The following is a 15703-nucleotide window of genomic DNA, read 5'->3' as shown; positions in this document are numbered from 1 at the left end:
AATATATATAAATCATTTTTTATTATAATATAAGAGTACTTTGTAATTCTACATTTGATTAATTCATAACAGCAGAATAACCATCAAATAATTTAGTTGACCAACATTCCAATAGACCATTTGCATCACCAGAGATGAGTTGAGTATGATCTTTTGATACAGAGATGGCAGTGATGGGTGCTTTGTTGTTGGTAGAAGATTGAAGAGTTCTAATTTTGGTCAACGTAGTAGAGTCCCAAAGGATGAGGGCACCCGATTCCATACCAGTGACGATAAAGTTTTGAACGACACCTTCAAATGCCGTTGAAAAGGTCATACAGTTGATCTTGTCATTTTGAATCTTTCTACTTGCCAACAACTCTCCATTTGGATTCCAGAGACGGAGAATACCATTTTCACCAGTTACATTGGTGGCAACAGTGACAATATAGTTGGTGGTAGGAGAAACTTGAACACAAGTGACTGGGTATTCGTGTTGCAAGGAACGAACATAGGTTAGACGGTTAAGATCCCAAATGATACAAGTATGATCTTTGCTACCACTAATAATGGTACTAAACTCTTGTGAAACGGTAATACAAAGGATTGAATGAGTGTGTCCATAGAGTTGTGACCACAAACTAAGATTATCTCCACGTTCCTTTCTAGTCATCACAGTTCCATCACTATTACAACGTTTCCATACCTTGATGGTTCCACTAGTACCTCCAGTAACAAATAATCTACCATTCTTTGTAATATCACAACATATAATATCATCATTATTTACTTCTACCAATGATAAAACCTTACCTGTATCAATCAATGTAATTCTAAGGTTTTGATCCCAATGTCCCCATGATACATATTTATTTGTATCTGGATAAAGTAATATCTAAAAAATAAAAAGAAAAGGAAATTAATAAATATTTTATATCTTTTTCTTTTTTTTTGTTTTTTTTCTTACTCTTTGAGGAGGTAAAGGAATAGGGGTATCAGCTAAACCAATTGAACCAACAGGATTACGAATCGACCACATTGTATAATTTGTTAATTTTTCTGGATGAGTATAAATGGCATCTTGAGAGAGTTTGGTTGTTTTCTTCCAATTTCGTTGAGGATGAGCTTTGGTAAAGATTTGTTTGGGAGTTTGACCGTAGCTGTGGATTTGGGCAATGGTGGCATCACGTAATAGTTGATCTTCTATGGAATCAATATCTACTGCACCTTCATAGGTTAGAGGATGGAATACATTACAAGCCTTGACTGCAGCTTCTCCATGTTGTTTGTAACCAAACATCAAATCGATCCAATTGTGAAGATTTTCAGAAACATATTTTGATTCCAATGCTTCTAGATGTTTTTTGATAAACAGTTTAGGGTCATTGTTGGCCCATGGTGGTAATACTACATTGTCTACACGTATACCATCTTGTTTACATCCCATATTAAAGTTGTTATTGTTGGCTAGGAAATCTGGTAAATAGAAAAACTCTGGTATCAATTCTTTTACATCTGAAGAGGAAATGGATGATGACAACTTCCAAGTCTGTGTGATACTATGAAAAGCACGATCTGGAACATCAAATCTACCACCTTGAAATTCGATAAAGTAGGAAGCAAATGGTTGAACACGTACAAGGAAATGAAGTACTGAACCAATATTACTATAATGAGAACCATAGTGATAGGGTGTTTCATTATTTTCCTGTAAATAGTTGTACTTTTCTTGAAACTTTTTGAGACGGGCTGGGTCTTGAGCACCCATGGGTTTGGAGAGGTCTCTAAAGGTTTCAGGTTTCTCCAAATCCAATTCATTGGATTCATAGTCTCGCAAGATAAATGGAAAGATGGGGTATTGTGTGAGATCGTTGAATGAACGTCCGGCAAGTGTGTTTAGATGCATAAGATACTCAAAATTGCTAATGAGACCACGTTGCCATTTCTTGGTGATGGACATTTTGAGAATGTTTCCTTGTGCCTCGGCGGCATAATCCACACGATTAGGTAATGGTTTGGACATGATGAGATCGTAGACAATGTCACGATCACTTGGTTTTGGGAATGCAAACAAGTAGGTCTTGTGAGGTACACCACTACCCAAAAAGATTTCAATGGCATTGTTTTTCAACACATGACGACGTTTATGAATTTCAATTACATCTTCATAAGACATTGTTATATGTTTACCATGATTACTTCCACCACCTGCTACCACTTTTTTACTCTTTTTTCCATTATTATTACCACTATTACTATCAATTGTCAATAGTTCATCTCTAAAGTAAATATTTAATTCTCCAATCAACAATTCACCATCTCTTTGATAAAATGGTGATATAGAACTACATGAATAGGTCTCTTCCAATCTTTCACCAATTTTTAATTGATCAAATGATGAATATGAATCATGTAATGATGTTGTTGTTGATTGTTGTAATTGATCATTTGTTAAATTTGATATTGATTCTTCTTCTTGTTCATTATTAATCTCTAACAATGTATTATTATTACTACTATTATTACAATTACTATTATTATTATTATCATTCAATTCTGGGATTGAAATATTTAATTTTGATTTTAAAGTGATACGTTTTAATCTAGTTCTCATACGATTGGTACCTTCTGTTGGATCCAATTTCCATTTGTTAGTGTCGGGGGGTAATTCCCAAATGGCACGTTCATGAGTGACACGTTTGATTAAAAGTTTCCATTGATCTGTAAGGAATCGTTTAGTGTCACTACTTTCTGATTGTGTCTGAAGACTAGAGTGTTGGTATTTAGTCTTTAACGTTAAAAGTGAATTTGAAAAGTTTTTAGTCATTTTGGACGTGTCTTGATTCTTTATAATGATGCTTTGTTTGTTCTTTTGTGTTTCGAGGTATTGTAATTTCCATTCTCTCTTTTGTTGATTGTTACGTTCCTCCCATTTCTTAAATTCACCTTCTGCATAGGCAAATTGGAACTTGTTTACAACTTCCTTGACATCAGTTGTTGACCAATTCGAAAAATCAAATGCCTTTTTAAGGAATTCTTGTGTTGCTCCCTTGTATACCAAATTCCATAGTTTAATGGTCAACTTGTATTGATCACAAATATCATTGTTTACAAATCGATAGGTAACATATAGCAACACTATCAAATCTTCTTCACTCAACATTTCATTGATTGGTACCAATGTATCTCCTCCTCCAACCAATAATGACAATACCAAACTTTGATAATCATTAAATTCATTTGATGTTAATAATAAATGAATTAATTTTCCTAATAATGATTTTGCTGAATATTGTGTTGTAAATACTATAAATAAAAGAAAGGAAAATTAATTAATATATATTTATCTTTTTTTTGTTTTGTTTTTTTTTACTTACAAGATTTATAAGTTGAATTTTGAGAAGTTGGAATTTTATGATTTGATAAAACATTTATCAATAATGTAATGAAAGATTCTGGATTAAATAAATGACCTTCTTTAATCCAAATTGGAATGATTGATTTCTTTTGACGATAATTGGATCCACCGCCGTCATAGGAAGAAGAATCAGATTCCTCTGTAGATTCATCATTACTTGTAATGGTTTGTTCATTATTTGAAATGTCTGATGTTTCTGGTGATGTTGGTATACGAGGATGATGATGATGAGATGAAAGGTTTGGTGTAGTTGGAGTTGAATCACCACCATGATTGGATGATCTAAGAGGTGATAGATAATTTGAAATTGCATTGGAAGATGTAGAACTAGATGATAGCTTAAATGCACTTCCAATACCTCTCTTTGTCATTAATATAGTCTTTTCCTGATAACACAATGTATTAATTGACAAGATACAAATCTTTTCAAATGATGATACCAATGCACCAACCAATCCAAAATCATTTTCATTAAAAAATGAAATCACATCATACAATATTCTTCTTTGTAAACAACAAATATATTCAAAATCCATTTTACTATTTAAATGTAATATCTAAAAATTAAAAAATTAAAAAATTAATAAATATTAAATATTTTATATATATCTATTTTTTTTGACTTACAACAAGAATATCTCTTAATAAAGTAGTAGGTTCTTGAGTTTTTGAACCATAAAGAGCAATTTCTTTTAAAATGGAAAGAATTGATTCTTCAGCTTGCCAACTATCTTCTTTATCAAATGAATTAGAAGTAGAATTATTACTACTGCTACTACTAATATTTTCAATATCTTTTAAAATGTTACGATTAAATTGATCATATTTTGCAGCTGAACGTTTAGTGAAATTGGATGAAAGAATATCAACCAAACGAGGGATTAAATCTTGATCCAATAGGGTTTGCTTGAATTGATCATTTTGTAAAAAGATATTGTGAATCATTTTAATGACAATATGTTGAGCCTTGCTTGAACAACCTTGGAGAATGATGAGGATGGTGGCAATCACTCCAGGATACTTTAGTTCAATATCGGATGAAATTTGACCAAGTAGGTACATGTTCATTGATACTGATAGGGTTGGATCAATATCCGAGTTGTATGGCTTGCCAAAAAGAATACAAAAGAGGATACCAAATATATCTTCAGTGAGATGATTGGAATGGAGTTGGTGACCGAGTAAATGGAATCCCTTCATCTTTTGAAATAGAGCCAATATAGAAGGAATGTGAAGATAGAGATCGATAATCTTGATGAAAAGAATACGAGTGGCAATGGTTTCATTGACAATTAAACCAAAAATCGATTCCAAACTACACAATGAATGGAATTCTTCTACAACTGTAATCTCTGATTTTGAAAGTATATCCAAAAGTAATGTTAAAACTGAAACTCTTACATTTTCTTCATGTGGAGTTGATGATCCAGATGATGAAGAAGTAGAAGAAGAATAAGATTGTTCAGTTGTACTATTACTATTACTGCTATTATTATTATGAACAGCTTGAATAAGATAATTTGAAGTTGATTTCTTTCTACGATGTGTACTATTACTACTATTACTATTACTAGTTGGTTTTCCTTTTGGAGAAGTTTCAAATAGATAAGTCATGATGAGTTGGAAATCTTCTTTGATACGAGCAGATTTATGTTTGATGGATCTAAGAATTGACATTAGAATAGAGACCACCTCTAATGGTAGATCTTCTTCTTTACAAATCTTTAGAATCGTTTCAAAAGCACCTGCTTGACGGAACTTTATGATATTAAAATCATGATTGTCGTGTAATGGGTTGACTAGTTTCTCTAAACTTTCAAAAAGCTTTTTCTGGTCAACAAGATTGGCATGTCTCCAAATATCCCATTCCAACAAAAAGTGTTTCAATGCCAAGACATCTTGTACGACACCGTCGTAATAGTGAGAAGATGTACGAGTAGATTGAACACCAACAAAACTAAATAGAATAGACAAGAGTCCATCATCCAATGTCCAATTATTCTTTCTAATAATATGGGAAACCAATTGATATCCATAAATATCTTTCATGTCTTTGATATTCTGTTGATTGTTTTGAACAATTGATTGGAGTAGACGTAGTGCTGATTTTTGGTACTCTTTGTCACTTGAAACAGCAATCAAGTAAATAATCACCGATACACCACCAGAATCTGATACCAAATCACCCAAACTACGTTGTGATATCACACCATATGGTAATGGTAGTGGTAATCCAGTTTGTAAAATCGATAATGTATTATTTACAATTGATTGTTGAGGAGTTGGAGTAGAACTAGGTGGAAGTGGTGGAAGTAGAGAAGATTGTTGTATAAATGAACTACTTGACAATCTTTGTTGTTGTTGTTGATGATGTTGATGATGTTGATGAGTTATAGCAGAACCAATAGATTGTGTAATAGAATCTCTATCGGTAAGTAAACTTTTACTATCACGTCTACTAATTGAATTTCTACTATTACTATCAATACTACCACCACCATTACTACTATATATACTTGATCGTTCTGATAGACTTTCTGTAAAACTCTTTTCACTCATACTTGAACTACGACGAATAGATGAAGATGTCGATGAATCATTCAATGCTTGTTGTGGTTGTGCACTGACATGTGTAATGGCCTCTGACTTGTTCATAATTCTATGTGATTTGGTTACATATAAACATTTGGCTGAAAAGATTGATACAATCTTATCATGTAAACTAAATAAATGAATCATTGTTGGATTTAATAAATGTTCAATTAATAATGGATGTAATTCTAAATTAAAATAAATAAAATACAAATTAGTTATTAATTGATTAAATATATTTCTTTTCCTTTTTTTTTTTTTTTTTACATACTAGTAGTTTTATCCATGTAGGGTCTAATATTTTCAATTGAAGAAATATCAACTTTTAAACCTCTAAAATGATCAGGACCCAATAGATAGAGATAAAAGATTTCTTTTTCGCTTGGTAAATCTTCGAAAAAGTAAGCATTACCAAGATGCCAATTTGTTTTAACCATACTATAGTCTTGGAAATAGGATGCAGCATTTGGACCACCAAATCTAACACATAGGGTCATTTGTTGAGTCTTTGGATACGACAATACATATTGACTTCTACAACATCCATTGACAAATAATTTGATGGGACTCTTCTTTTGACCGATTTGACTGCCAGTATGTGTTAGACATAGATGATAGAATTGATCGGGTTCAAAGGTAAACTCTGAAAAACTAAATTGTTCTACCACTGTACCATTGTGAATGATTCTATACGTCAATACTCCCTTGTCCAATTGTAATTGACTTTCACAACTTTTATCTTTTGATCCAATTATTATTCCTTCAATTGATAATAAAAATATTGATGATTTATCTAAATAAAAATAAAAGAAAAAAAAATAAAAGATTAATATTATTTTTTTACTTCTTTTTCTTTTTTTTTTGTATTTCATACTAATTTTTAAAGTAGGTTGAGTGTATCTAAACCATAAAGAAATACCATAACCTTTGAGTGGTGGCCATGATTTTTCACCCCAAGATGGGAAATCTATACATTCCAATGCACTATTTGAAAATTCTGCATAATAGGTTGGTATATTATCTCGATTGGATATTTTTCCTAAAAGATTTAATAAATCCAAAGGATAATCTCGAACCCTTAACAATTCAAAATATTTTCTAAATTCTGCCAATGATAATGAATGTGATCCCAATGATTGAATTAATTCTAATATTAATGGTCTAAAAGAAATAAATAAAAATATTAATATTAATATTATATTCTATCTTTTCAATTTCTTTCTATTTTTTTTTCTTACTTTAATAAATCAGATTTCTTTTTTAAAGTATTATTTGAAATTAAAAGTGGTCTAAGATAATCTACAATATCAATAAGAAAAGATGATAATTTCTTTTGATTTGTAAGAGAGAGGGAAGCAAGGAATATGATTTCACGCAAGATGTAACAAGATGATTTTGTTTCAATCTTTAGTATATCCTCTTCACTACCACCCATCAAACGAATGATAAGTCTAAATATCTCTGGGTTTTCAATCATCAGCGATTCACGACACGATTGACATGATTGATAACGATCTTGAGCAAGATGTAACGATGATTTCTCTGGCAGCCTTGAAAACGAAGACATGACTTGAATAGTATTCGAACCTCTAGATTCAGCTGCCAAATCCAATGATGATTGAGTTAGATTGTTATGATTAATCATTCTGCTATGATCAATAGTTGCTCCAGAATGATGATTTGATCCATTTGCAAAAATTGTTGTTGTTGCAGTACTTGAAGATAATCTTGAAAAATCATTTGTATATGATCTCGTACGACCTTTTCTATTTGGTGACATCATTGTTGAAGAAGAATCTAAATTATCATTACTATTTAATTGTAATGGTTCAAAATTATTATTATTATTATTATTACTATCAATTATTGGACTATCTAAATATTCTTGTTCCAAGAATGGTAATTTTTCAATGGTTGCATTGGGAGAAATGTTTAGAGGCGAATTGGTTGGGAAAAATGAAGAGATTGGTGAATAGATGGAAAGGAGTGATCCTTCTTCAAGTGAATGTTGTTCACATGATGGTGGCCAACTTCCTGAAACAGCCATATTCAATAAACTGTCACATAAAGATGCTGAATAAAGTCCTTCCATATATCCACATGCCTTTAATGTATTTGATAATGTTGGTATATGTTCTTTAAAATAAATTTGATTCATTGGATTACTAATAATAAAAAATAAAATAGATATAGTTAATATTAATAATCTCTATTATTTCTTATTTTTTTTTTCTATTTTCATTTACTTTTTCATTACAGCAGATAAAGTATCAATTAAAACTTTTAAAAAGAAAAAGATTTCATTGTTGTTTGAATTTGATTTGATTTTGATATCTTGATTACTAGATTTAACACAACGACCAATTCCATCTAAAATGGAAACACACCAAGTAAAACCACCAGCTTCTTTAAATGTCATTTTGGCAGCATGATTATTATGAAATATAAAACACATTGCCGCCAATATATGTTTGCGTTGTGTTAGGATTTCAGAATCCAAACTTGCAATACCACCACTTGATTGTAATTTTGCAATTAAATCTTTAATGATTTTAGATTCTATACGTAATTTGCCAATGGCAAGATTCGATAGTACTTGCAATGCAGGTTGAATAAGACATTCATCGTGCAAGAGACCATAGAGTAATCTAAGACCACCATGTTTTTCGACAAAGATATTTTGTACATCGGGTGAAGACGAAAAGAATTCGAGCAAGAGATTGAGTGCGCTTGTAATGATACGGTAGAGGACAAACAGTTTGTTGTTGGACTGTTGGAAATGTTTTCCAGGGATGAGTTGGATACAAAGTTGTAATTCATCCGATCGTTCCATCAACACTTGAAAGAATGCAAGTTTGTTTTGTTTGGACAAATAGTCGCAGAGGATCTTGATGAAACCTGCTTCTTTTAAAATCTCCTTGTTGATTTTTGATTTTGCCAATAGATCGGTCAAATGTTGAAAGACTAATAGAATGGTACTAGGTAGTTTACTATTAAACAGTGATACATAGTTGAATATTTCCGATCGTTTGATTTGATTCTTTAATAAAAGCTCGTCCATCATTTCCAAAATGAGTTTACGATTGTGAATGTTTAGATTGTCAAACTGAGTGAAAAAGATTTGGAATGGTTCTAGCTGATGGAATACACCGATATTGTCATCGGTGGCCGTATCAACATCACTATAGGAATCATTAAATAAACTAAGATAAAATATTCCTTTCATACATTTTAATAATTCTGTCTTTGTCTCTTCACTCTTTGTTATTGTAAATACATTTAAAAATATATTAAATATTTTTAAACTTGTTTTTGCTATATTATCTATAGAAAAATTAAAATAAAAATTAATAAAGATTTTGTATGTTTCTTTTTTTTGTATATTTACTTGGTTGATAAATTGAATCAGAATCAATTAAAAACTCCTTTCTTAGAGATATAAATAATAAATTACAAGCAACATTGATAATATCCAATTTGTTTTTTAGTGTTCCATTATCTGCAATGTGTACAAAAGTATTTAAAAGAATACTGTATCCATTGTTGGTATCAAAATCATCATGTAGAGATACCATTAATCTAGATGATGATTTGATCGTATAGATTATAACTTGAGACAATTCAATTAAAATTGAAATTGATATATTCTTTTTATCTCCTCTTTCACCAATTATATTTAATACATTTAATAATTTTTCAATTATTTTCTAAATAGAAAAAAAAGGTTAGAAAAAGAAATAATAATAATAATAATAAATACTAATATTTTTTCCTTTACTTACCTTGTCATGAATAAAACTCATAGAATCTGATGATATACAACAAGTTGACATTATTTGAGCAAATATTCTAACGATTTGAATTTGAATGATTGAAAATGTTGGATCAGTTGATTGATGAGTTAGGATATCGGTCAATAGTTCTAGATAGTTTCCACTATCGGAAATGAGTAATTCATAGAGTATTTGTTGATCTTTGATAATGTTTCCAAGGATCTTTAAAAGTTGAAAACAAATATTAACAGTTGGTGAAAGATCATTTGTTGTTTTCCATTGTTGTTGTACAATATTATTATTATTATTGTTGTTGTTGGAGGATGAGGAAGAATCATCAACCATTCCAATCGATGCTGGAATTGATGTAAGACTATTGGTAAGTGGTGTTGATGATGTTGATGATGCAGATGATGATGATGTTTGATCTCCCCCAATTGGTTTAATCTCCATTTCATGATTTAAAGATGATGTAGTAGTAATCTCTACCTCTGTGGTAAAGGTTGGTGAAGATGCCGATGTTACATTATTATTATTATTGGTTTGTGGTAGAGGTGATTGTTTTTGTACACTTTGATCGTTATAGATAGAAGGTGGGAGTGGAGGAAGGAAGAAATAACTATTGATGGTTGGAAAAGATGGAATATTTACACTAATTTTAGATGAAAGGTTTCGTTGTCCCATTAATGGGTTAAAGGTTGACATTGTTGGTAACAATGCCGATGATGATGATGTTGTGCTACTACTATTAATAGTGGTAGGGATAGTTGCAATGGGTGGTGTATTGTATGGGAGGGGTGAAGATGTCGATGTTATGATCTTGTTGAGCAACACAGCAATCAACTTTACCAAAGAGATGGGTACTCCCTCACAACTGTGTCTTGTCAATATATCCAATGCCAACAATAACAATGGTGCTTCCCCTGCCAATGAATATCCACTCAAATAGTTAAATATCCCATTCCCAACACCACCACTATTATTATTATTACCAATGTTATTATTATTATTATTATTACTAGTAGATGATTGTTGTAATAATTGTCTACTTTGACTACCATTATAATAACTTCCACTTGTACCACCAATATTCCCATTGTTTCCATTATTGATAATTTGTTGTTGTTGTTGTTGTTGTGAAGAGGTGGTAGTATTACGATTATTATTTAAACTTGCAGAGTTGAGTTCTTGTATTAGATGTTTAGAGAGTATTCTGGTAATATCTCCAAGAGGTGAGCCAAATGACAATGACAACAAGTGTCTGGGTGTGTCTTGGTAGGTAGTAGTAAACAACTTTAAAAAGTCAACCAATGTAAACAATGACTCTTGATAGACAACCGTCTGTACATATGAATTCCATAATAGTCTTACTGTATTGTTGTTATTGTTATTCAAAGAGGTTGATATTGATGACAGTGATGGTGGTGATGACAACAATGAAGATGATGATGAATGTGATCCTTGTAAAGGTTGATTAATAGGTGTCGTAGTAGTAGTATTAGTCGTATTTGTTGTTGTTGTTGACGATGACATTGTTGTTTGTTGTTGACCTTGTTGTCCAAAGTTTGATGTTGATTGTTTTAATGATGTCATCTTCCGATATATAATATATAATAAATATCTAAGAAGAAGAAGAAGAATCAGAGATTGATTGATCGATTGATGATTGATTGATATAGTAAACCTGGGTTGTAATCACAACCAACAATCTCTCCTTTCAAACTCTTCTCTTTTCTCTCTCTCTCTCTCTCTCTATTTCTCTTTGTAAATATATATATTTATATAAATATAGAAAATAAAAAATGATTGACAAAAAGAAGATAGATAGATAGATGTATAACAAGTATAATGAATGATGGGTGGGTAATAAACACTTAATGAGGTAAAAGTGTCTATGACCAAAAAAACCAGTAAAGTCTCACGAAAATTAAAATCTCATTCTCTGTAGAAGTTTCTTCTCCGAGGAGTTTTTTAAAACTCGTCGCTCTCTCGGATATTAAATATATAATAGTAGAGACGGATCAAATATAAATAATTTATTCTTTTGTTCTTTTTAAAGTTGAGAATATTGATAATTATTATTAATATTACCATCAGTCGATGATGATGCTGCTCGTCTTGCTTTAATATAACGAGTTAGTTTAATTAAAAAGTATGAGAATATAAAGAGACCACCGATGGCACCAATGATGATTAAAAAGATTTTCCAGAGGGGAGCCTTTGGTTTGGTATTTTCTTTGGAGAAATCAATCTCGACATTGTAGACTTGTTCAGAGACCTGTACAGTGTTGATGGCATAGTCCTTTTTGGAGATTTCGCCGTTGAGTGCATCGGTCACACTAAACTGACCTACAATGGTGCCAGTGCTAATGAGCTTGCTGGAAAATGTGGGGGTGAGGGCATCATCTTGGACGGAAAAGAGGAGTTGGCCGCGGAGATCGACCGACTCTGCGAGGATGTAGGGTGAGGTGTTTTGGTCTTGGATGTTGGCCATCCAAAGTTGTGCGGTGGTTTGTGTCTGTTGGTAGCAGCTGATGACGATTTGGTTGCCCTGTGCCTGGATATAGAGCACACCGTCGCTGTGTGAGTAGCATCCATTGGTGATTTGTGTTTGGTTGGCTGTGATGGTACCATTCTCGTGGTAGATGTTGCCTTGAATCTGTGTGTTGGCGAGCATGACATTCGTGTTGGATCCGCGGACGACTAGACCCACGCTGCCGAGTTGGAGAGGATGTGTGATGGCAAAGTCACCCTCCACATTGATGCCACCCGTCTCTCCCAGGTTGGTCGGGCCGTTGAGCACGAGTTGTGATTGAGTGTTGATTAAAATGTCAGTGTTGTTGAGTAGCACGGATGACTCGACCGTGACGACACCGTTAATCTCAATTGAAGACTGCTGGCCAATTGACAAGTTGCCAATCATCGTGCCGTCCTCCAACGTGATAAAGACCGATGTGTTGGCACTCGCACTTGACACGAGCTGCATCACATTCGAGTTGGCGCCAATACCAACTGTGCAGGCGGCGGTACTCGAGTTGCCAATCAACTCGATCATACCCTTGGTCTGCGCCTCTCCAATAAATACTACGCCTCCAACTACAAGGGTCGCGTTATTGGCGCTTGTAAACGACTCAACAGAGAACCCAGAGACAGCCGTGACAACCGAGCCAGTCGACTGCACGTCGACGTCGCTAAACATGCCCAACACCAAGACCGAGCCTGACGACGACCCGTTAAAAGACTGTGTGTACAGTGTCGAGCTCTTTCCAACATGCAACACACCCATTCGACCAAGAGTGACAGCACCAGCCACCACCACATTGGTGTCGTTCAACAAGATGGCCGAGCTGACCAACTCCAACGACTGCGTAACATTCACAGCCAACGTATAATTGTCGCTTGGTTGTAAAGCAAGGTTAATCGACTCGCTCTTATCACCAATCACTTGCAACGATACAATCGTTAGATTAGAGTTGATGAATATATACTGAGTCGATTGCATCGACGTCGTCTGATTTGAATAGTCAATCACAGCAGTCTGATTGACACCAGGTACCAACCCTCCAATCCAAGATTCATTATTATTAAAGTTACATGTAAATGTTTGTGGTGATGTACAATCAATAGTTGAATTCCAATTGACTATTGAAACTGTCTGCTGTGATTGTACACCTGTCGATGACTGTATTATAACCACTAATACTATGAATAAATGAATAAATGATACCATAACTATCTATCTATCTATTAATAAAAAACAAAAACTATATATACAAAGAAAAGAAAGAAAGAAAGATATAGATAAAGAGATATATAAATTAAAAATACTTTCTTGAACCGATCTTAAAAGTGCGAAGAGAGGACAAGGTGTGAAACGCTGAGAAAAAGAAAAAATAAACAAAAAAAGGTCCAGCGAATTTTCGAAAAGATCGGAGAGTATCCAAACCCGAAGATATTAGTATTAATACCATTAATAATAATAATAATAATACTAAGTACTTATATATATATTTATATACGAAAAAAAAACGGATAAACCATTTATTATTTATTTATTTAATTATCAACAAATAATGATCATGGTTAATTATTATATTTATATCTTTTACTTTATACATTGACTTCATATTTCCTGCTACTATTGCTATGATGATGATAATTACTACTATTATTATTGGTACCGTTATTATTATTATTTTGATTATTTTGATTATTTAAATTATTTGGGAAAAGTGAACGATCATATAAAGTATCTAATTTTGGTAATAAAGTGGATGGTTGTTGTGGATGATGGGATGGTAAATGAAATGATGGTTGTTGTTGTTGTTGATGTTGATATTCATATTGTTGTTGTTGAGTGTTTATGGAATCACCACTATTATTTAAAAGATTTTTGATGGAATCATGTTTAACTAATTTTGGTATGGTGGATGAGGTTGGTTGAATATTTAATTGACTTTTGGTATTTGATGATAATGATGATAATGATGGTGATGATGCCGATTGTTGTTGTTGTTGTTGATAATGTAATTGTTGTTGTTGTTGTAATAATTGTTGTTGTTGTTGTTGTTGTCTTGGTGAAGTATTTGGAGAATTGGATAATGAAATTGATTCTAAAGGTGGTGAAGAGAAAATGTGATGCGTAAGAGATAATAGAGCTTGGGTGGCTTGTGCACTATCAAAATGGCTGGTTTGTGGGACTACTTGTTGATGCTTTCTAATGGTGGAATGACAGTCTGTGTCATCGCCATCTGAAGAATCCTCTGCCGACGATGATGATCTAGGTGGTTGACCTACGACTGCAGTAGCAGCACTGGCAAGTGGTGGTAATGTAAATCGATTGGTTTGTAATGGTGGTTGTTGAACTTGGTGTAATTGTTGTTGATATGATTGTTGTTGTTGTTGTTGTTGTTGTTGAACTTGTTGCTGTTGTTGGACTTGTTGAACAACCGATGGTGATGGTTTATGATTTGGTGATTTATATGGATGATGTACATTATTATTATTATTATTATTGTTATTATTATTTGGTTGTTGTTTGGAAATTGCCTTGAGTGGTGGGGTCGTTTGTTGTGGTGAGGTTGGAGTTGAAGAGGTTAAAACTGGTGAATTGGATGATGAAATGGTGTTTGGTGTCGCAGCAGCAGTCGTAGCAGTCGAAGTCGTAGTGGTGGTAGTAGTCGTAACAGCTGCAGTATTATTGGCAACAGGTGCAGTCGCGGTATGATTATGATGATGATGTTGATGATGGTTTCTAGAATGTGTAGTAGTTTGTAATTTTGGTGATCCATTTGGTGATTCTTCATTTGAATGATGATCAACATCACCTCCATTTTTATTAAATAAAACATACTATAAAAGAAACAATTAATGTTTATTCCAATTTCCATCTTTCATTTTGTTTTTTATACATACATCATCATTTACATAAAATTGAGAAACTTCTGGACCTTCATCAGGTATTGAAGTGAGTGGGAGTTCCAAGTCTGAACTAACATATTGGAAATATTTTTCTTTGGCATTGGTCGAATTATTTACAATGAAAAGGGTGACTGACGAGTCACACAGGAGTGCCAACTCCATTGCCTTTTTGATCAATCCATTCTTTCTCTTGGTAAAAGTTACTTGGCGGTTTCTCTCGTCAAGAATCTTTTGCATTTTAATCTTTTTTCTACCCATTTTTTGATTGATTTGACTCGGTCGGTGGTGAATGTGGTGTTTTGAGATTGGTCGATTGGTATATATGTAGGAGCGCGCTTTCAAAAATGTTTAAATGTTTTTGAAAAATCACAAATATAATTAAAGTTCATTAAATATATATTTATATATATATATCTCTTCTATGCGTGTATGTATAAGTGTGTATCGGATTGGATTTGGATTTGGATTTGAATTTTAGTGGTAATGTCTAAAAATAAATATATTAACAATAAGAGAGAGA

The 15703-nt window shown here is 32.7% G+C and overlaps 2 protein-coding genes across 2 annotated transcripts; both read right to left on the bottom strand.

Moving 5' to 3' along the window:
* Positions 1-58: 58 nt before the first annotated feature.
* On the bottom strand, positions 59-11355 carry lvsB (BEACH domain-containing protein; the record flags this gene model as incomplete). Its single annotated transcript, XM_004351906.1, has 10 exons — positions 59-874; positions 947-3285; positions 3357-3954; positions 4025-6177; positions 6261-6782; positions 6864-7150; positions 7228-8154; positions 8236-9313; positions 9378-9696; positions 9772-11355. 10 exons carry the CDS (start codon positions 11353-11355, stop codon positions 59-61), a joined length of 10623 nt encoding a protein of 3540 aa, XP_004351958.1.
* Positions 11356-11815: 460 nt separating this feature from the next.
* srfD (putative MADS-box transcription factor) lies at positions 11816-15441 on the bottom strand (the record flags this gene model as incomplete). Its single annotated transcript, XM_004351905.1, has 4 exons — positions 11816-13464; positions 13591-13639; positions 13879-15114; positions 15178-15441. 4 exons carry the CDS (start codon positions 15439-15441, stop codon positions 11816-11818), a joined length of 3198 nt encoding a protein of 1065 aa, XP_004351957.1.
* Positions 15442-15703: the final 262 nt, after the last annotated feature.

This window comes from Cavenderia fasciculata (assembly GCF_000203815.1).
Source record: "Cavenderia fasciculata unplaced genomic scaffold Scf_EU5ZYIE02H8LDV-5, whole genome shotgun sequence".
NCBI classification, from domain to species: Eukaryota; Evosea; class Eumycetozoa; order Acytosteliales; family Cavenderiaceae; genus Cavenderia; species Cavenderia fasciculata.
Note: the sequence above shows the minus strand (reverse complement) of the source record. Positions and strands in the feature narration are given on the sequence as shown.